Raw genomic sequence first — 22,655 nt, 5'->3', positions numbered from 1 at the left:
ACACCATTCCTGATTATGGTTTTTTGCCCTGTGGCACTGTTGGAAAAGGGAATGCATGTCCTTGAGCTGACATCTTGGAGAATCTGAAAGCCCCCTGTGGGACAAAACAATATTTCTTTCCAGAGCTCTCTAGCAACTCTGCAGTGGTTTTCTCCCATCAGGGACTACTCATCATTTCGTCCATGAGAAGCTTTTGTTGTGCAAAATGTCACATCATGAGACTGTTATGATGTGACGAGATGTCATTTCCCAGGAATACATGTTGGGCTCTACTTCAGTGATTGTAAACCCAGGCCTGAGTAGGTACACAAGATATTCTACTGGGGAGCAACCATCACTGAGGTAACATTGCATAACTCATGGTGGTGGACAAGTGTCTCTTGATAAATGGTCTGTGGAAATCCCTGGGGCATCTGGATGGTGAGGGGCAACCTTTAGCAGGTAGGTGGGTAAGCAGGGAGTAACAAAACAAGAAAAATTGACACTTTGAGTCTTTCTACAGGACCATGCATTACATCCTCTGCTCCAAGTCGTGCCAAGATGTTAGGTGTGTTCACTTTTATGAACTTCTCAGAGCTGCATCAGCAGCTCAGCTGCACGGAGTCATTCTCATGGGGAAGGCAGCAGGGAAGCACAGCAGAGTGTGTATGGGTTTTCTATGCACTTCCTGGGGAAGATTGTGTCAGGGTTTTGGTACAGGAACATCAGTTTTTGAGGTGTGAGTGCAGTATTTTTCTACCTTATTTAAACATTGTTGATCCAAGTAGGCGTCTTTATTACTCAAATGAAATCCAAATGGGTGCTTGTGGCTTTGAAAATGTATGGATAAAAATTGATCATGCAAACAGCCAAATGTATATGTTGCTGTAAACTCAATAGAATGTTCTGCCATTGGGTGAATTTCACCCATGGAAACAGACAGGTCTGTACTCAGAACTTGCATCCAAGTAACTTTAAAGCAATTTATCTCAGAAGGGAGCTGAGCGTGCTAGCTATTCCTGATGTTATGTTTGCCTGGTTGGTGTCTCAGCATGAATTTAAGTGTCCTATTTTAGATGCTCACATATGAAAATTTTAGCCCACTAAAACAACTAAACCAAGACACCCCGACGTCTGGAAAAACCTGGCTGGTGTTACTCCAGAGAATGTATAAAAGAATAACTCTTGACATTTGAATGAAAAAGATTTTTTTTTTCATTATTAAGAAACATCTTCACAGTGAGAAATACCCTAATTAGTACAAAATATCATTCACTGTGTTGTGAATGGACTTTTGATCTGCTCAGATAACTCTTTCTTGGTGCTCATGTTATCCTGTAGCCTCAGCTGAAGTATGAACAGTGTCCTAGATGAGCTCAGCTACTCTGTGCCCATCCTACTTGTGATGGCTTGAATGAAGTTGCCACAAAACTGGCATGGGAAGGAAGAGGTGGTGAAGTTTCCAGCTGAGCTCAGTGGTGCAGCTCCTCAAAGGTGACTTTGAGGTACAGTGCTTCATCATAAGACTTTCTGCTTGTGGTAACTGCTGTTGGATTGTCCCAGGCATCCCCTAATGAATTGAGCTCAGACTCAAGGCTGGCACTGCTATGCTACTAGAAAAAACATTTCACATGTATTTGCTTGAATTTGAGGTGACAGAATGTAGTTTGGCCAGGAATGTTAGCAGGTATTTGCCATGTATGTTGATTGTTCTCTTCTTTTAACTTTATTTTATTATCTTTGAGCATAAAATACCAGTGGTTGAATATGTGATGCCTTTAAAGCCAGTGCAGAACTACCACCACATTCACTGAGGCTAGAATTTCATACTTGTTGTGGTCAGTCTTTCCCCACAGTTACTAAATAACAAACAACTGAACAGAACAATTCACAGAGGAATCCCAGTATTCATTTATATAACCTCCTTGGTCAGAAATAGCAAGTAGCATTCTGTAATAAATGCATAGTCTTTCTGCAAATGATGTATGAAACACAGAAAGGTGAACAGTATCTGATACTTTGTTCTCAGGAAGTAGTTGGACCAGCTGTGGTCTGCCCAGCATTTTTCCGATAGGGTTCGGAATTAAGTGAATATTGTGTCTCTGCATGAATATTGCATCTGCCACGACCAAATCACAGTCTCCTTAAGTGAGTCCGTAGGTGCCTTCTGTACTGGAAGGAGACATCTCTCATTGCTCTGCCCTCTTCAGAGCTGCAGAAATAACCAGTTTTCAAGAAGCAGTATTTGAATATTATGTAGTCAATAGGATAGACTGTTAATATTGTGGAAGGTCATAATTGACTCCATATGTCCTCTGATAATGACATCCTTGTTCTGGAAACACACTCTTGCGTCATCTGCACAGGTCATTAGAGATGCTGAGCATGACTTCTTGGTGTGTACTGAGTCTTGAAGGGGCTATGCTCAAGATGTGCAGTAGTTGAGGAGATTTCTTGGCTTTCCTTATAGTACCTCCTGTACCTCAAGCAGCTGAATGCTTCAGGGAAGTAAAAAATTTATGGGGTTGGTTTTTTTGTTGTTGTTGGGGTTTGGTTTTGGGGTTTTCTGGTTGGTTTGAGGGTTTTTTTTGAGTAGAGGAATCAAGTACAATTTCTGAAAGGAGTTTTTAGCAGAGCAGGGGAATGGCTATAGGCTGTATCACAGATTTCAGATCTCCTGGGACCAGAGCTCATTCTCCTCCTGTCTTGAGAAGTGCTATTCCAGTTCTCCCTTCTTCCCTGGTAGTTAGTGTTGAAGGGACGATAGACGGGAAGGTGTAAGGAGGAGGAGGAGGAGCCGATGACCCTTTGATTAATGTATGGAGCACACCCAGATGCTGTTTCCTAAACGTGCAGTTATTGGCAGAAACTAAGCAAAACTGGGTGAGACAAAGAGCACACATTGTTGCTTGTTAGGTGTGTGAGGTGTATGATGGAGGTGCCTTTGAAGCATCATTGCATCTGGTTGACCTCACAGGCTTCATAGTTGAGAGTGTTTGATTTCATGAGCATTTGGCTATAACCTGTAGTCTCTGATTTTGAAAGTAGGTCCCAGAACATTGTCTGGTACTTTTTATTAGCTGAGCTTCGGTATATGTGAGGAATTTCTTCTTAGGATATCTATCCTGATATGCAGTGCTGCTGTGTCTTCCACCTGCATCTGTATCTGAAGAACAGCTGAGTGTCACCTCCTGCACAATGTCACTGATCTTTGTGTAGTGAAGTGTTTCTTAGCAAACACCACTGCAGTCTTGGTGTCCACTGCCTTCCAGATCATTCTCAAGTATAAATCTTCCATTTGGTTTTCACCTAGTATGCTTTGCATGTTACATATCTGTACCTGAGAAATTGCCTTCCACTTTACCAAGGGTCTCCTACCAATCACACATCAAATGCATGGGAAGGGGGCTGGTGGGAGTGCTGTCTTCAGCAGGGGTGTTTGGACCTGTTTGTGCTCTTGGTCTGGGAGGGCATGGGCATCCTGAGGTTTTGGAAATGTGTGTGAGGGGCAGGGACTTAGAAGAGGTGGTTTTTCAACTACTCTATTTATATCTGTCTATCTCACTTATTTCCCTGGCACCTATCACCTTGGTATCTAAACATGCTTCTCAGATGACCATGGCTTTTATCTTCACCTCTGTTTAATAGTGTTTTCACCTTCTTTTTAAATCAGTCTTTAATAAAGTTAAGAATTCTTGCACAGGGTTTTATAAACATGTGTTATTAAATTTTAAATCTGTTTTGAAAGTGCCTCTATCCTACTCCCTCCTAGTAAAGTGACCTTTTTAAATGGAGGGAAGTGGGTTTAGATGACAGTCATGATAAATGCGGTCATGTTCACTCAATAAAATAAGGCCCAGTGCATTTGAGGATAAATCAGTGAAATGTACAGCCCCACCTGTCTGTCTCCATCATTCATTTCCACTGTCACTTTCACAGTGGCTGATGGATCACAGTTGCTGTAAAATTAGACAGCCTTTAATCTCATTTCATCCTGATTAGCTTCTCCTTACCCTTTCCCTCTAACTCACTGACTGACACGCTAAAAACTCACACCGGGCTGTGTTTGAGCGTGGCGTACAAACTTCTCTTCAAATACCCTTTTCATGGGGCAGGCAGGTGTTCCAATGAGTTGAAACTGAAAAATGAGAAGATGGGATTTTCACACTATTAAAGCAAAACAGCAGACAAAGACTCGTGTAAAACTAATGAAAGAGGCAGCCTGGCCAGACCATGTGGTGGGACAAATTCTTCCTGTTACACCCTGGCAAGCCCAGTGAGTTTGACAAGATTGCTTCTACTAGAATTTAGCATGCTCATTGCCATGTAATTTTGACTGTTGTCTATGAAAAGTTAGGTCCTATCTGGGTGTATGTTCACAAGAATCACAGTTTACAGTGCAAGTCTTCTGTGCTCTCAAGTGACATTTTATAGTGGAAAAATTCACTCACGTAGTTTTGATTTCTGTGTGTAACCAACCCATGATTCTGAGGGGTCAAGGAGAAAGACTGTGAGGTGGTTGATTTCTCAGTTAGAGTCCCTTCCCTCTTAGATGTCCACAGTGTTGCTTCATCCTCCCTGTTTTGTCCAGCTCCCTTCAGCCCCATGGGCAGATTCATAAGACTAAGAACAGAGTTTTCCCCAAAGCTCTGAGAGAAACAAAGGTCACAGTAAAGGTCTGCAGTGTTTTATTGCAGTCACCTTTCTTTCTGAAGGCCAAATACCACCCTCCTTTCTAAGGCAAGCTTCCTTTTAGCTTTCCCGTGAGTTATGGATGGTAGTTTGGGTCATTTGGGCCCAATCCTGTATCAGTAGGAATGTTGCCATCAATTTCAGTAGGAGCCAGGATTAAGCCATTAGTTTTCAAGGTTTAATTATCATAATAATTATGGGAGTCTTACTGCATACCTTATATGCATGGGAACAGCAGAAAAGCTTAAAGCAGAATTTCTTCCTCTATTGACCCTGTTTGTGTCAATGTGGTGGATAAATAGACACAAATGTTTGCAAAAGGGAAAACACAATGTGAAAAATATGCATGTGTGCTGCCTGCAGACAGTTTTTTCTGTAAATGCTGGAGCTCTCCAGACTGACCAGCAGAAGAGGTTGAGGGTGCAACCACCAGCTTGGACTTAATTGGAAACCATAATATAGCATTCTATTAGTTAAAAATTGAAGCCCTTGCAGACTGATCCTGGGGAGTCTTGTCTTAAGAGGAAGGGTCCCAAAAAGCATCTAAGGAAGGCAGCAAATTTCTTATGGGAGACCAAGTTCCTTATTTACTACAAGAATCCACAAAATCAAGAAAAGTTCTGTAGTTTTGAGAGAGATGATTTTAAAATAGGGAAGTGTCTAAGACTAAAAAGTGAGATAATGATGATATGGTGTCTCAAAAGATAGCAAAAACCAACTTCATTCTTTCATCCTACTGTAGGAATCTCTAGGTAATATCTTTTGCAATGTCTAGTATAGGATTAGTTCCCAGTCAATATAAAGTGAACCGGTAACAAATAATTTTAATTAATGAACTTTCACTGTACCTGGCTGCCTAATTTAAGAACTGCTTCACTTATGTGACTTGTAAGAGCACAGACTATGAAAAAGATATTCGACCTTTACTAGAAACTAAAAACATGCCTTATTTATTCATCATTGCCTAGGCAAAAACTTCAGTAAGAGGCTTAAATGAGCCCACTTGATCTTTAAGAAAATATGTCCTAAATAGCAAAGCTGTGCGTATTTCTTCTTATTATTATTTGCATATGCTATACTGCACAACTGCATTCCGAGAAAAATAAAAGATAATAAAACAAATGAAATGAGAGATATATCACCCAAAATAATCCAAGTGTGAGATAGGCTGCCTCTTTTTTTTTTTTTTTTTTTTGGCATTGGCAAAAGAGCACAAAGTAAGAGCTGGCCCTGAGTCATATTGATTTCCCACTGCACTGGTTTCCTAAGTGCTCTGTTGATCCGTGTCAAGCAATAAGTTCCCTGCCTGTACATGCACATCACCTCCCCATTTGTCCTCACCTAGATTTAAGGTGCCCATATGATGAGCTGAACAAGGACATAATTTTTCCTACTGGTGTCACTGGGCCAAAACTACTCTATGGGGTATGGTAACTAATGCTGTGTAAGTTTACATTTTCCATGTAATATCATTACAGTGGGTATGGCACACTGCAATAATATGTGTAGGTTATGTACATGTAATCCTTATTTTTGCATTTTAGCATTTGCAGTGGAAAACGTAAATTTTTAGAAATAGATGTTTGCATCTGTAGCTGGTCTGTAGTAATCACAATACCTCCCCCCCAAAAAAGGGATACTGCAAACCTAATGCCACAGTTTTGATCTTTGTTAACAAAGGGCTTCCTGATTAGATGAATAGAAGATGTGTGATTGTGCTGCTAATGACATTGTACAGGAAATTAAGCGTATACATTTGGAAAAGGCATTAAATCAGCAGGACCTTAATTTAAAAACTTAAAACTGTATGGAAATGCAGCTTGTTCATTGCTGTGTAATAGAAAGCTACTGAACATACTGACTCTTCTTGTGGAAACATTACCAGCAGAACAAAGCTCGGCTGAGGTTTTTTTAATGTTTCCTAGCATACTAGGATTCCTAGCATCTGCTTATTTTCAGGGAAATATCATGCAACTTCACCCCTTTTAACAAGTTCTTTTTAGAGCGGCCTGTATGGCACTTGGGCAGGTGAGGGGGCACTGAGGGACCAGAATTCCTGATTTTTTCCTTTATTATTTTCAAAACTGAATTGCGTAAGTTTACTAAAAAATGGCTTTGTCTGCTGCTAAGTCAGTGGATGTACCTGCTTGGGGTGACTCATTCTCATGGTAAAGAGGAAGTATTTGATAAAATCAGGATCCTGAGCTGACAAAGAATTCTTGCTTTGCTTGCAGTTATGCCATACAACAGTGCCCATCACTGTGTCGTGGAAGTGGAAAACTTCTTGTTCGTGCTGGGAGGAGAAGACCAGTGGAACCCTAATGGTATGTACAGAATACTCAAAGGCAGAGGGAGCATCTGCCTTCCTGTGCCTTCCTGTCTGTCAGGTCAGCTGATGTAGTGTTTAGCAAGGGATTTTGAGGACCCTCAGCCTAACTGTTGAACCTGAGTAAAGGCTACTCTTCGGTATTGATGTAATAAATATCTGGTACTTGAGCATTAGCATCTCTGTCATTCATCAGCTCCCACATCCCTTGAGAAATGCCACAGGCAGCAGAACAGACTCTTTCAAGTGCATGCACCAGGCAGCAGCTGTTAAGAATTTTAACCTTCATTTCCAGTCTCCTTCCAGTCATAATGTAATAATGCAATTGCAGTAGATGAATGCTTCTTTTCTATTGTCAAACAAGATACTCGCAGCTCAAGTTGTTAATGTGTTAATTATCTAGACTTTGAGATTCTTAAACTGATCCTTTTTTCAGTCTTGTGCAAGAGCTTCTCATATAGATTATCTGCTGCTACCTTCTTTGATTTGATTACTTCATAAATTTACCGCAAAGAGAAATTAAACAATTTAACAGGCTTCTGAGCAAAGCAAAAGGAGAATACCATGCCTTGCAAAATTCACAGAATTGTCAAGACATTGTTAAAAAGCTTGCACATGAAGAAAGAGTTGTAGTTGTAGCAGTCTGTGTAACAGAGATAATTATGACTGAGAAACCATAAAACAGCTTGCAGGTACACATTTTTACTTTAAAACACCAGAGGATCCAGCTGAAATTACGTATACTGCATATATTTTATTGTGAATGCCCCATTTCAGCATCTGCACTAAACCAAATTATAGAAAATTGTTACATCTGTTCACTCCCTAAAAACTGAGACAAACAATCCAGGCCACCCTATAAGCATGTTTCTGGTGTAGTTAAGAATATCACTATATGTCTTAGGAGAAGGGCCCTTTAGTTCTATTGTTGAATGCCCTTTATTTGAAACAGGAGACAGCGCGGTATCACTAATGACAATTTCTTTTAGGATCGTTGGCCACATCCATCCAGTGAGGGCCCCTGTTGTATTTGGTGGTAGGCATATGGATAGGCAGACCTTGTTCCAGACAGTTTATAATTAAATGGCCATGTCACATGAAGGGTAAAAGAAAAGAAGTATAATTACCCACATTTTAAAGATATGGAAACTGACTTGGAAGGTGATGGAGAGATGGTAGAAGGGGTACATATCCTGCATTTGACACAGGAATCAAACACAATTGTTTGTGAGATGAATAGTACCTAAATTCTGAGATTGCTTAGATCTGGATCAACTCCTGAGCTGAAGATGTTGCTGAAGACATCTACCAACTTCCCTGTCCTGTGAATACCAGTGCTGGGATTTTTTCTGTAGGGAAGATAGAAATAAAAGAGATATGAGCATTGCTATACTAACCTCTTTATCAAATTGATCTTACTGAAAGTGGACCTGAAATCATAAACTACATACTGTGCTACTGCTGGGCATATTCTTTCTTGAAACCAATTTGCTCTAAATGTGCAGCTACATGGGGGCAGTTCACACATACCCACTTGAATTTATGTTCAGGCTCTCATCTGCTATCCTCAGAGCCCAGGAGGGACTTCAGATGGACCTACCTGGAACCATCTTGCCAAGGCTTCACAAAGCTTCTACTTCAAATGAGAATGTTCCAGGTGTTTTTTCCAGTGTGAAGAATTATCTTGGAGATGGTGGCAATGGAAAGGCATTGCTTTAGCCATCAGACCATCTGGCTCTTGAGAAACTGCGTGGACCCTAAGGAGTGCTCATGCCTCCTTCGTGCTCCGCTGACTTCCTGACAGCCCAGAAAGTACGGGAGACATTTTTTCTCACTTTTACACATCCTCCCATAGCTATCCAGTCACAAGGGTTCTTGCATGAGTAAACACTGAGGAAAGCAGGGTGCACAACACAGGCATGGATTTAAGACCAGCTTCATAACCTTCAGAGCCCAGCACCCTTTGGCATGGCTGCAGAGCAGAGAACAGCATCTGCCTCCTTTTGTCCCATCATCCTGATTTGCTAATCCTGATTTTTGTTCACTTGTCCCACGTTCTGTATTCTGACAGGTGCATCCTAACATGTGCAATCTCCTGACAGGTGAGCGAAGGAGTAGATAAGAGTTCTCTTTCAAACTGAAGTCCAGATTTGCAGTCAAAGCAGTTACACCAGGCAGATTAAGTAGGTCATCAGTTCCTTTTCCTGCAATCACAGGAATCATACAGTCCCATTTTGTAAATTTTCTAAGCTACATTTGAAAAGCAGTTGGATTTTTGGCCCCCACTACTCCTGTTAGAAAGCTATTACAGAATCCAATTGCTCTGAATGACTAGGAGCCTTATTCTGGTATCCAGTAAAATTTATTCTTTGACTATCTAAATCACCTTGTTCTCATGCCAAGGCTGGCCTTCAGTTTAATAGTTTTTCCCCTCCTGGAGATTCGTTCCTCTGAAGTATTACAGACAGCACTCCTATCCTCTTTCAGCCTTTGTATTTCTAGGTGCAACAGGTCAAGTTCTTTGTCTCCTGCCATAAGGTAAACTTTTTGTTCTTCCTGTTGCCATAGTAGCTCTTCTCTGTGCCTGTTCTAGTTTGATTTCACCTCCCTTCCTGTGAAGGACCCAGATTTGGATCCTGCATTCCCGCTCTAGGCTTGCTAAACCCTTCTTCTACCCTGCACTTTACAGTCTTCTACATACGTGGTGTTTGTAGTGAGCATGTGTATGACATGTTGTGCTAGACAGCCAAGGTCCCCAAATTATAGGTTTGTATGACAACAGTGAAGAAGCTGCTGTATAACTAATGAGCACTGAAGTCCCAGTAGCTCTGAAAGATGTAGTGAATACAGCAGCATTAAAACCTAGAAAAAAAAGAAAAATAAATAGAAGTTTAAACTTAGGATCAATATTCATATTATTTTGACTTTCTGCTTTTCAAAATACAAGTAGATTAGTCAATGTCTTAGATGGTGAAACCTAGAGCTTGTTACTGTTTTGCTGCTCTCTGAATTTATAGCTCTTGATGCCTCTTTTTCTAAATTGTCTGTGTAGACTAAAGGAATCCAGATAGGAACCAAGAGCAAAGCCTCACTTCACTAAGCTCAGTGGCAGGATGGCCAGTTGCCCTTACAGTATGGGGATCTCACCCTTTGTCTGGAGATGGTGCTGAGAAGGTCATGTCTTTGAGTGATGCTCAGTATGGTCCTTGTTAGGCACCATGCTGGATTAGAAAGGAAATGCTGCATTACTCATCAGTCTTCTGCTTTACCCTCCTCATATAGAACGTGCTTATAACATAGCGAGGAAATCAGTTTACTTCCAGAGCGGTCAGCATGGTTTCTTTCTCTGTTTTCTTGTAGAACATGATCTTAAATTATTATAAATACAAATTCTAGCTGTGTTGTTATTCTTCTCTCCAGTCTTGATGGTCTATTTACACATGCTGAAGTTAGTGTGGAATGAAGCAGGCAAAGCAAGCCAATCCTGCAGAGGCTTGTCTGATGCAAAAATATTCACCTTGTAGAATGCCCAGTGACCATTTATAGAACTGTGACATACACAGTTAGGTTATTCTGCTGGCCTGTGAAGCCTCTAATTCAATTTTTTAGTCACACATACATAAACAAAGGTTTCTGTTTTCAAAATGCTCATCTATTGAAGTCTCAGGTGTTACAGGAAATTGCCATGCACTCTCTTGCTTCAGTTTTCTTGCTTTGATGTCAATCTGCATGTAAAATAAGGTGAAATCTTAATATTGTGAAGACATGAACACAGTTCTTGGGCTTGACAGCAGGGAGAAGCTAGTTAGGTGGTGTATGTTGCTCATGCTTCATATTTTAGCTAACACACTTGGAATAAAACTCTTAAGAGTGTATTCCCCCTTCGATGCACATCTGTAATTCCTTCTAACTTACACTGAAAGTACATGGTAGAATAAACCATCTAGTGCAAACACTGCATACCCCATGCTGATGGCTTATGCAGCTCGTGGTTATTTGCACAAAGGGTTTTTGCCATGTTCCACACAGAGATGATGTGAGGAGAAAGAAAAGCATGTGTTCTCCCTTTCATTTTTTTACCTGACACAAAATATTTGAGTCACAAAAATACCGTGGGGATGCCTCTTTTGGGCAGTAATTTTATTTAGTGCTGTGATTTATTGTGGCTGTGAAAATACCACAGCATGTATAAGTAAATTTAAATACACATTTTCAAGATCTTATTACAAAGACCAAGAATAATCACTATCTGCTTTTACTGCTAGTGACTGCTAATTCAAACCTTGCAGTGCCCTATTTGTTGAATTATTACTGTACACATAGCGTAATCATACATTGTTGTAAAAGGGGGAACCCTTCATAAAAGGTGTCAACTTGTGAACTATATGTAATATATATTACAATCATGATGTTAAATACATGAAACAAACAGCTGAGTGTCAAAATAATCTATCTTTACAGGGAAGCACAGTACAAACTTTGTTAGCCGATACGATCCCAGGTTTAACAGCTGGATACAACTTCCACCCATGCAAGAGAGGTAAAAACCTGCTATGTTTTTCAATTTCTGTTTTCTCATCCTAGGAGCAGCTGAGGTTTGGCTTGGTTCTGGGAGTAAGGAGGCCTGTAGAAGCACCTAAAATACAGATAAAACTGCAGCACGCAGTTGTATCCCATTTGTCTCCTGATTTCTAAAACTTTCCAAATTCAGAACTCCAGATGCCAAGTCCTGCAGTGCTAATTCATGCAAAATAGCCATGGACTTCATGCAATTACTGGTTGCCTGAGTACGGTCTGAAGGATTTTCCTGAAGTCTCCGTAGTGTCCTGTCATGTTCCCTGACTGAAGTGTCATGATGAGTTTGCAGTAAACAAGCAGTAATTATAGTCAGATATCTTAGAGGGAACTGAAATCTTCACATGTTGACTCCATCCTGTTTCACCACACCAGCTATGAAAAGCTCTCCTGAACATGTCTCTACTTGTCAGAGGACTCTTAATCCTAGGTGGTCTTTGAGTGAAGTTGCTGTCAGTAAATCCATATTAGAGTAGCTCATGTTTTAATCTTGCTGTGAACCAAAAAGCAAAGATGGACGTGGACTTGAGCAATGACTCGTAAAGATGACGTAAACTTAAGTGTGGATCCCAAATCCTACCCTGACAGGAAAAAAATCCCATAAACCTGAACTGAATGATGCATGTTTCGTAAGAAGAATCTCAAAGGCAGAAGATCCAAAGTTACAATGTTCTTTGAAGAAAATATTCAGTGTCCATCCTTCAGTTCAACACCCATCTTCTCATGGATCCCATGTACAAAAGATCTCACAGTGTCTCCCTCAAATGCTTTCTTTATTCTATATTAGTATTACAGTTTTTTGTTGACTGTCTACAGTATTCAGGTGTCTGGCAGTCATAAATTTATTTAATTCAGTGCAGCCTTGTGATTCAAGGTGTGTCTTATGAGATGCTTGGAAATACGGCTGTCTTTTCAAATTTCCAGGGGTAAAATGTCAGTCTGCAGAGTTTTTGAAGGACCTTTGTTCAAGGTTCAGTTGGATTGACCTAAGTTGCTGCTTTGGCAGCACCCAGCCTTCTCCCTCATTCCCACCAGCACTGTCGAATACCCTTCATGGCTGTGATTGTTTAAAACAGAGGGACACCTTCCCCTCTGGTTCAGCTTCCTAGACTGAGTCGCTGCCATCTTGGGTGTTGGCATGGGGGAGACAGGAGGTGAGCATCAGATTGGGCATCGCTGTGCCAGTCATCCTTGCTGAGCTGGGAGACTGACTAGGAGACTGACTGATGTTTGTATGGAGCCTGGACCTCTTCTGTGGAGCCTAATCTGAGTCTTAATTAGGCCCTCTGGGTATCTCCAAGCAAAATTCCTGAGGGGCATTGGCGGCTGGCTGAGCAGTTGGCTTTATTTGGCTGACAAACTACAGAAAGCAGAAGTAGGCCGCTGAGGGTTGGAGAAAGGAGGCAGTAGGAATTTTTCCACCTCCACATTGGCCAGTTGTGTTTCCCTGGAAAACTGTGTGGCAGGTGACTGGCCTTGTGCTCCGGTGGGAGCTGCTGCCTTCAGCCAAGAGGCAGAAACTCAGCTGTGCCTTGTGCTCCTGCCCGTAATAAACTGTAATGCATGAACACCACAGCTCCTCACAGAGGTACTGAAATACAGTGGTCCACTCCTACGTAGTTCCTTCTGCAAGGGGCTCTGCTATGACAACATTAATTGTCACCTCTTTTCTTCAGGATACGTAGCTTATGGGCTTGCCCGTTGTTTTTCTTTAAAGGCTCCTAAGCATTAGGGCTGTTGTTGGAAAACAGGGATTTTAAAATCTCTTTCTAAAATGTTTTTGATGGTTTGTTTATTCAGTCCTAATGACTTCCTCAGAGTTGTTGCAGCTTTCAGAGGTATGGACTGGCCCAGTTTGTAGAAGATCATACGAACAAGAGAGAGCTTTTATGCAGTTTTCTTTCCCAACTCCTTTAGTGAGATAAAGTTCCCATTAAAGTCAACAGGCTATTTTCCCCCTGCTAGGAGTACAGGGTCATGCCCTGTCTCTGCTGGCATAATGCAGGCACCATTGACAAGACAGACTGTTTAATGGGTTTTTCTGAGTCATTATGGTCCATCAAGTCAAAACCTACTTAGGAATTTTAGTCTGAGAATAATTGGCTGGATAGACTATAATAGCTCCTTTGAAATGACTGCCAGGTAAATGTGGGACTCGTTCACAGGCAGTATATTCTCAGGTCGAAAATCCGTATGAAATATTTGATAAGTAAACTTTTATCTCACATGCCAAAATCCATATCTGATTGATTTTACTGTATGAGCTATAAAGAAAAGTCTAATCCCATTATGGATTCAATGTCACCAGTGTATTTTCTTTAGAGCCAAGTTTGGTTTCTTTTCATTTGAAGAACATCTCAAAAACAGATGCTTTTGAAAAGCATGTACAATTCCAGGATTTTATTGTTCAGAGAACCAGCAAGTGACTCATAAGCTTTGGAAAAACATATCTGCCTGATGATGCCATAACAACAGGAAGGTTTTTGGAGAGCAGTTCAGTTAGACTATGATGGCTACTGAAGGAGCAGTCTTTGTAGCAGTTGTATTTGAACTTGTGGTCTGATCCTCAGCTGGACATCTCAGCAACAGAACTGTTGCATCTTGCCAGCTCAACACAGAGCTTTTCAAGGTGTTTGGAGCTAAACAACATTTAAAACAACTTGCTTTTTCTTATATTCGGAGTTAAAAGTTTTTGTTTGAAGACCAGCAAAAAGCATGGCATTGTACCAGGTTCTGAAGAAGTGCAAGTGGAAGTGGGAAGTGAGCAGGTCAATGTACTCTCTGAGGCTGAGTGAGCTGAGAAAAGGCACAGAAAAAGAGATGAAACAATTTCACATTTTATTTTTGTCTGTGACTTTAGTAATAGTAATGTCAGCCCCTCTTAAGATTATTTATTTTTTAAAAAGCGAAGCATGCACTCTATAAGTGACTCTGAAATCAGGTCCAGATATTGCACAATCAGTAACAGCACTGGTAACTTTAAACCTCAGACTGGTAGTTCTATTTGGTGTTTCAGGGCATAAATTCATCATGTGTGAAAATCACGAGGAAAATCTTCCCTTTTATATGTGTATACTTGAAAGAAGAAGTTGGTTGAGTTGATGGTTGGGTGAAGGGGTGTGAAGGAAAAGCATTTCAGAGACCAGTGAACATCGAGTATTTTCAAATCCTGAAGAAAATCACAAAATAATTATTATCCATATTCAGATCCTGAGGTACATTCTAGTTATCTAATTAGAATGGATAGTGTCTTCCCAGTATTGAGGGGAAAGTTGTCATGCAAAGATTGCTGTATTATAGTTTAATCTGAATCATATTTTACAGCAGTTTAAAAGTCATCACTTGACAGCATGCCTTTGCACACTGTAACAGCATGCCCTTACTCACTGTATCACTGAAAATGAAAAAAACCCAAAAAGCTTAAAATATTTCTGACAGAAGCTACTGAGTGCATGTTCACATCCGAGCAGAAGAGTGAAGTATGCTGATGCTTTCATTTTTGCTCCTTATAGTGACACTGTGTGGATGAAACCAGGAGTACACGTACAGAATACTGTCAGTGAAATCCTGGTTAAGAGAATAATGCATGCAAGTTGTGTCTACCTCTGTTTATTAAACCTGAACTAAAAGAAAAGAAAGGCAAAACATTCCGAGAGCAGTTTGTTAATGGGTTCACCAGAGAAGGTGCACAAGGACAGACGAGTGGATATGGGAGCACTGACAAGAGGCACCCTGTGGGTTTGTGCCTTGTGGCTGCTGGACACAGGAGGGTTGAAAAATGTGTACCTGCCTTTGCAGGCTCTCTCATGTCTAATAGGAGGTGACCTTTGCAGCTTTTCCTACTTTTGGGGCAACTGTGGGCTGTGTTGCCTCAGGCCCATCACATATTCTCAGAAAGCTTATATGCACTTGATTGCCTGTAACACCTATAGCCTCTGTCAAATTGGAGTGAAATCAGTCACACGCTTTTTTTTAAGAGACAACAGTAGGCAGACATGGGTACATGTACAGTGTAATCAAATTAGCTTTGTTTCCATAGAATATCAGGCTAAAAATATAGATGCACAATTTGCTGCCCAACCATGCAGAGCAAAATATGCCATCAGCTTCTATCTGCCCACTGACAGATAAATTAAATGGTCTTTCCTAATTCATCAGTTGATCTGGAGACACTTGCCAGTATTCCTGTCCTCCTGTTTCCATGGTTTTTTTCAGAAGTCTTCCCTGTGGTGGAGTCCCAGCCCTACTCAGCAAGGGGTGCTGTCCCACACAGTCCAAGCTGCCCATGTGCAGGCAAGGTGATAGCAAAGAAGTGAACAGGAGGTGCTCAGTGACCCTGGCTGGTGAGGAGCCCTGTCAGGTGTGCACCAAATCCAAAAAGTAAGGTCAGAAACAGGCAGTGGTGCATCAGATCTGTTCCCTGAACACCCAGCCAGCCCTGCTGTTTCCATGGCTGTATCTCTTGATGTCTGCCTCACTTCTCTTCCAACTTATAAACCACCAGCCAGTCTCAGATGCTTTTAACAAAGAGGGAGATTTCTCCAGAATGTTAAAGGATGCTACAAACTTCGTGAAAATAAGTAGCTGTGCAAAAGAGCAAGAACTTATTCCTGCCTTCACTGAAGGAAATGCTCCTGAACATGCCTGGCTTGATGTCAGGTTTAGGGACAGGGCACACCAGACTTGGCTAGTTCAGCTGGTCATGGGATGGCTCTCGGGAAGCCTGGGGAGGAGTTGGACATACCAAAGCTGTTCACTGAGGATGCTGAGCTCTGTGTGTACCACTGTTCATCCAAATGCTTTACAGTGGTCTGCAGGTTCAAGTCCCTGATGGTGCAGGTGACCATCAAGCCCCCAAGATTTACTGCATGATTCAGGACTGAGATATGCAGCTGCTCCCAGATTCAAATTAAAGCGCCTGGGCAGGAACCAGAGTGCATTGAATCAGCCACAGAGCAGGGGTTGGCAAGCTACAGCCACACTCCAGAGTGCCTGCTTTGCAGGCACTGTCAGAGCTACACTTTGCTGTACCTGGCCTGCCTGCTTATTTCTGGTCTCCCACGTCATTCTGGTTTCACCCAGGAGAAAACTTTATGTTGGGGACTGGCAACTCTTGTCATTCAGTATTTTGTACAGATCTTCATCCTAGCCCAGCTGTGCTCTTCTGCAATTTTCTTTCTCATGTTATTGCAGCTTAAAATTAAAGGTCTCTACTCCAGAAGACCTTCCTGCTGTTGAATGATCCAGGGAGCTTTCCCTGAGAGTGGACTACACCAACCAAGGTCTCTCAAAATCGTCTACTGCTCAATTTTTACTTCAGCAACAAACACTCAGCAATAATTTTGGAGTCACGAGGAAGACAAACTAATATATGCCCAACAGTCCTGGCCAGAAAAATTAATTCTTTACGTGCACACCCGAGTCTCATGTAAAAGCAGACAGGTGGCTAAAAGTTTTCTCAGGGTTAGCTGAATGGAGACAGACCTCTTTTGAGTTAAAGGGTGGAGATGTAGTGTTGTGGCTAGCGTAAGGAAAGTTGTTCTATTTGCAGTACTGCAGAAGGAAGAAAAAAATGATAATTGAAGAAAAATTTTGATGATGTGGTTCTCTTAGTAAATTGGGAACAATGACCCTTGAAGGACCATAAAGAAAGTGAATGTCAAGATAATTTATTATTGTTACATTATCTACCTCATTTTTCACTTTGTCTTACTGAGTTGTTATATCCCTTACAAGGTAATGCCCCAAACATTAATGAGCACCTTTTTATCTTTCACGGGTGTGAAAAAGCAACAAACAGCTTTGAAAAGGGGTATTTCCTGGAAGTTTTATGTGTGCCTAATTGTTTTGACACAAAAAATGAAGTATTTTTTGATGTGGAATGTGTTTGATTTGTGAAGCAGCCACAGTCTCTAGGACAGCTGTAAGCGTGTGAAGCTCCTGGACACTTCTCTCTGATGTAGCATTTGAAGGAGCAGCTCTCTTAGTTCAGGGAGTCAGCTGGAGAGGGGGAAAAAAATGTTTGACATGGCTAATTGGTTTGTTGTTGACTTGTTGGGTTCTGTTCTGCCCTGTCCCCCAGGAGAGCCAGTTTCTACGCCTGCCGCCTTGACAAGAACTTGTATGTCATCGGTGGAAGAAACGAAACTGGCTACTTGTCCAGCGTTGAGTGCTACAACCTGGAGACAAACGAGTGGCGTTACGTGTCTTCGTTACCACAGCCCTTGGCAGCCCATGCAGGAGCTGTTCACAATGGCAAGATATATATTTCAGGCCAGTGTCTTGTATAATTCCTGCTATATGACAAGAAAACCAACCCAAAACCACCATAAAAGAACCCAAAAAATCCGCAGAACCCCAAAACCAGAGAGCTGAATTCCTGCTGCAGCTCAATGTCTTTATGGATATTAATTAACTGATGTGTATTTACTTTGCAGGAGGTGTTCACAATGGAGAATATGTCCCCTGGCTGTACTGCTATGACCCTGTGATGGACGTCTGGGCCCGAAAACAGGACATGAACACAAAACGAGCAATCCACACTTTGGCTGTAATGAATGACCGACTGTATGCAATTGGAGGAAACCATCTGAAAGGTCACATTTTTAATAGCAAAAAAGTACCCAGTGTCCCACATCTCTGATAAAGAATATTTTTGTAAGACAGTCACTGTTAAATACATTAAAAACCAAGCAACACAATTTAACAGGACACTTGAGCCAGCAATTTTAAAAACATTTTATGCAAATTATTTTAAAATTATAACAGTACATTAAATATATGAGTAATGAATGTATTAGATAATAAAAATGGGAGCTTCCATTACTCAAAGGCATGGACAATTTGTCATTACCAAGAATTCAATGAAACAAACAGATTATTCTTTGACCCGAAAGTACCAGCAATATTTTCCTCTTTAAATCATTTTCCAAAATGTGCAATTAAAGAGAGCTTTATTCAGAGCAACACACAAAAACAAGCTCCTGATTTAATGAAGAGAAAAAAAAAGGAAACTTCCAGCCATTAAATATTAGGACTAGGCTCTTTAAATCCCTTTTTAGTATTAAATGTAGCTTGTTTATTATAATTCTTTTTAGGGGTCCCTTGTTTTCATCTTTCCAAATGGTCTCATATTAAAATAACTATTGCTTGGGCATCTGGTATTTTTATCTTAATACCTATATGTCATTGCTGTTAAAGATGCTTCTTAATCCAGCCACTTAGACAAAAAGCACACCTCCTGCTCCTTTGTCCCATGATAATATTTAATAGTTTATATTCACTTTTTTTCTTCTTTCTCCTTTAAAGTTTAAAATGAAAGAAATAAAAGACTCCCAACAACAAAAGAGAAAATCATAATAGAGAAGAAAAAGTGAAAAAATATGTTAAGTGCCAGTAAGACCAGGTCATGTCTGACTCTGGTACCCAGGGCCTGCTGTAAAGCCACAGGCTGCTTTTGGAGGTCTGAGTGTCTGTGGAGCATGCAGGGGACCAAGTCCCAGCTGTAAATTTTCCCTGATAAATAGTACTGGTGCATAAACCCCTGCAGGCAGGTTCAGGGCTGCTGTGCCTCTGCTCCCCTCCCCCCCTCTGTGATGGGTGTTTATGGACTGGACCTTATAAGGTGAAGAGGGCAAAAGCTGCTTGCACATGAACACCTGAAAATTTTGTAGGTTTCAGTGCTTCACAGTGTTGGCTTTTCCTCCTACAAAACTAAAACCTTTCACAGCTCTCCTCTAGCTAAAGCACATGCTTTGGTTTGCAGAGGCTTGAGTTGCTTCTATTCTGCCACCTTTTTTTTTTTTTCCACACAGTTTCACCTACTTCTAATAAGCCTTGCATTTTTGCCTCTACAGCTGTTGCCCTGGGTGCCTTTGTAACGTTTGAACTGCTCACTGTTGTGAGAGGTGTTTAACATCCAGGCTGTCTGGTAAAAGGACTTCTTGGAAAAAAATGGTTTCACCTGTACAGTGAAACAAAAGGAAGAACTGCAAGGACAGAGAGGAGGGAGGGGACTGAAGTGTGGATGAAATGTTACAAATTCTCCAGGGGCAGGGAATAGCAGGGCTCCATGGCAAAGCCCTCCTCTGTGAAGCTGGAACTGTGTAGTAGTGTTAGCAGTGCCTTTACCACATCACAGCTAATCATGTGCATACTGCAGTTTGTTACAGAGCTTTTGATGGGCTCTGGGTGCACAGCAGTGGCCTTTATATGGCCCCTTGAAAACCTTACAGCAGCAAAGAATTATTTCATATTATTATGAATTATTTCATATTATTTCATATTCATTCCAGACATAAATAATATTCTAGCAAGCAGCTTCCTTGTGAAGTGCCGATATCATCAAATGCCCTTTTTGCAGAAATAATACCCTTTGCTGTCATACCTTGAAGAGAAGACAGAAGGGTTAAGTAAAGCACCTCACATTATTAAGAAAGTCACAATTTTACTGCAGTGCTCTGATAGAGGAGGTAGATTGAGGTAGGGAATTGCCTAAATATTGGAGCAGGAACCGGGATTCCTGCGTTCAGTGTCTGTGTTCAGCTCACTTAATTCATATTCATTGACACAGCTTGAGAATCTTGAGCTGAGACCTCTCTGCCTTTTGGTGATCAAACAGCAGCAGTTGCTTGGACATTTTTTGGCCTACCCGGGAAGGATGGGACCACCGTGTTTGTGGTTACATTTTTTGTTGCCTTAAAGACTTCACCCCAGCTGTGTGCTTTAGGGTATACCTTAAATCAGCTGGAAAATTGCAACTGGTCCTGCACATCATGTCCATCATGCTAAGCACTTTGTCCCTCTAGAACCAAGTGGTATCGGTTGTCTAAGCTCTCCCTGGACTTGTTAGACATTGATTTCTGAGAAAAATTCAACCTGTTCATTTTTGAATAGATTAGATCTGCCTGCTTTTGAGGAAGACTGCCAGGACAGTCTCTTCCTACATGTTCAAACTTGTATTAGCACTGAGAAACAAGGAAGAATTTTGCTTGAATCTGCTTGCATCATTGATAAGTTATTACTGAATGTTTCCTGATATGGTCAGGTTTTCTATGGATTCCTGATTTGTAGAAGACTAATGCTAAAAGCCTTGAACAGATTTATTTGATCTGAATTAATGAAGCATTAATGTTACAGAAGTTGGGTTAGATGTATATGAAGATATTGTCTAGAAAAATGTTTAACAATTATGTTATAATTGTAATATTGTAACTGTAATTTAATAAATTTAACAGTAAACCAAGTAATAAAACAATATGTCATAACACATATTCTCTTTTCTCAATGCCCTCATCCAGGTTTCTCCCATCTCGACGTAATGCTTGTGGAATGCTACGATCCAAAAGGTGACCAGTGGAATATCCTGCAGACTCCTATTCTGGAGGGTCGCAGTGGCCCTGGCTGCGCAGTCCTGGATGACAGTATTTACCTTGTAGGAGGCTACAGCTGGAGTATGGTGTGTACCAGCATTCTACAACCAACTTTTTATTCCTTCTGAGTTCTTGTGGCCAGTCCATATAATATGCAGATGGGATGGAGAGCAGATGAGAGGGGAAGTAGCTGCAGGGGAAGGTTCAGGTTGGTTTTCAGCTTGTGGAGAACATGGAGTGTTTTTTCACCTTTGTGCTTTCTATTTAGATAAGTTATTATTAGACTGTATTCACAAATATGGAGTAATTTAAAAATCAGAAGGAATTTTGGAAAAGTAATTGATGGGACTGTATGCTTAGAGCTCTGCTTATGAGGAGTCTGATTTTCAGAGACTGGGTGCTGAAAAACAAAACCAAACCTTTTGAAGAGCTTCTAAGTTAGAGTCACCATGGGTCGTTCTCAAATATCTTTGGAGCTGACATGTGACTTGGATTTTACCAAAGCCACATTTAATATGACATTTTGTTCTACTACAGGGAGCCTACAAATCTTCTACTATTTGCTACAGTCCTGAGAAAGGGACTTGGACAGAACTGGAAGGAGATGTTGCGGAGCCCCTTGCAGGACCTGCCTGTTCGACTGTGGTATTGCCGGCCTGCGTTCCGTACAACAAGTGATGGGCCAGGAGCACTGACACGAACACTGAGTGCATTTGGGAAAATAATGACGGGTGACGTAAATATTTTATTAGAACAGAATTCCTGTTAAAACAAAGCTACCATAATTGACCCCTCATTCCATGTTTATGCTTTAGGAGCAAACTAAAAGAAAAGAAAAACCAAGTGTTGTCCCATCTCAGATAGGTGCCGGTGTCTTACGAAGCACAGACTGCCATTTCAGACTGATTTAAACTTTTCCTGCTGCAGAGACACTCCTCACGTCAAATTTAACTTAAAAAAAAAATGATGGCTAACTGTTCAAATACAGCCTGAAGAGACAAGATCAGTATTGTGCATTGTATCTACCTGCATGTGATCTGTGTTGAAGTCATGAGGATGTTGTTTTCATGAATGCTTCAGAATTCAGATAGTGAAAAGCTCACACTGCATTGCAGAATTGTCTCCTCCTCTGTAATCCTAACCTACAACTACTTCATATGCTCTGCAAGCAACACAGCATCAGAAGATTATAAAAGGTAAAGAAATATCATTCAGTTTTTGCACAGCTTGGCAACTAATACACTCTGCCTTCAAAGTCCCCATGTGCAAGTGCAGCAGAAAGCAGACTACAATGAAAGCTATGCTTTACAGAGCACTTCTTGCAATAGCAGCTTAGGGATTAGGATCAAAGTCTTCTAATCACAGTTGTGTAAAGTCAGAGTCATTTCACTGAAATCACATGGAATGACTGTTTCTGCATTAGTATAACAGAATTTGGATCCTACAGCTTAAAATCTGGCTTTGTAAAGTAAGTTATTTCTATGACCACTTAATGAAGCACCAGAGACCTTACTTCCTTTTCACTAACCTGTTAGGTATCAGTATCTGTGCTAGTTCTTTCCAAAGACAAGAAGACTGCATTTAATCACAAATTTATTGCTTTGGACTCTGAAATGCTTATGCACATTTTTGGAGAGACACTGGTAAGTAGTTAAAGTAGTCCTGTGTGGTTAATCTTAAGATGCACTCTGAGAGAGTTTTACTATTGATCC

General features: G+C 41.0%; 1 protein-coding gene across 1 annotated transcript in view; it reads left to right on the top strand.

Annotated features, from left to right (window-relative positions):
* The window catches only part of KLHL14 (kelch like family member 14), a gene marked incomplete at both ends in the record, with an annotated part of 56,639 nt that extends 35,018 nt beyond the window's left edge, over window positions 1-21,621 (top strand). Inside the window, 6 exons of the mRNA XM_082290947.1 lie at window positions 6,906-6,995; window positions 11,459-11,537; window positions 17,655-17,845; window positions 18,010-18,168; window positions 20,872-21,029; window positions 21,481-21,621. Of these exons, the coding sequence (XP_082147073.1) occupies window positions 6,906-6,995; window positions 11,459-11,537; window positions 17,655-17,845; window positions 18,010-18,168; window positions 20,872-21,029; window positions 21,481-21,621 (818 nt within the window). The remainder of the gene's footprint in view (window positions 1-6,905; window positions 6,996-11,458; window positions 11,538-17,654; window positions 17,846-18,009; window positions 18,169-20,871; window positions 21,030-21,480) is intronic.
* Between the last annotated feature and the right edge of the window lie 1,034 nt (window positions 21,622-22,655).

Source organism: Coloeus monedula (genome assembly GCF_965178545.1).
Source record: "Coloeus monedula genome assembly, chromosome: 1".
Lineage (NCBI taxonomy): Eukaryota > Metazoa > Chordata > Aves > Passeriformes > Corvidae > Coloeus > Coloeus monedula.
The sequence above is the reverse complement of the archived record's forward strand: the minus strand, read 5'-3'. Positions and strand labels throughout refer to the sequence as shown.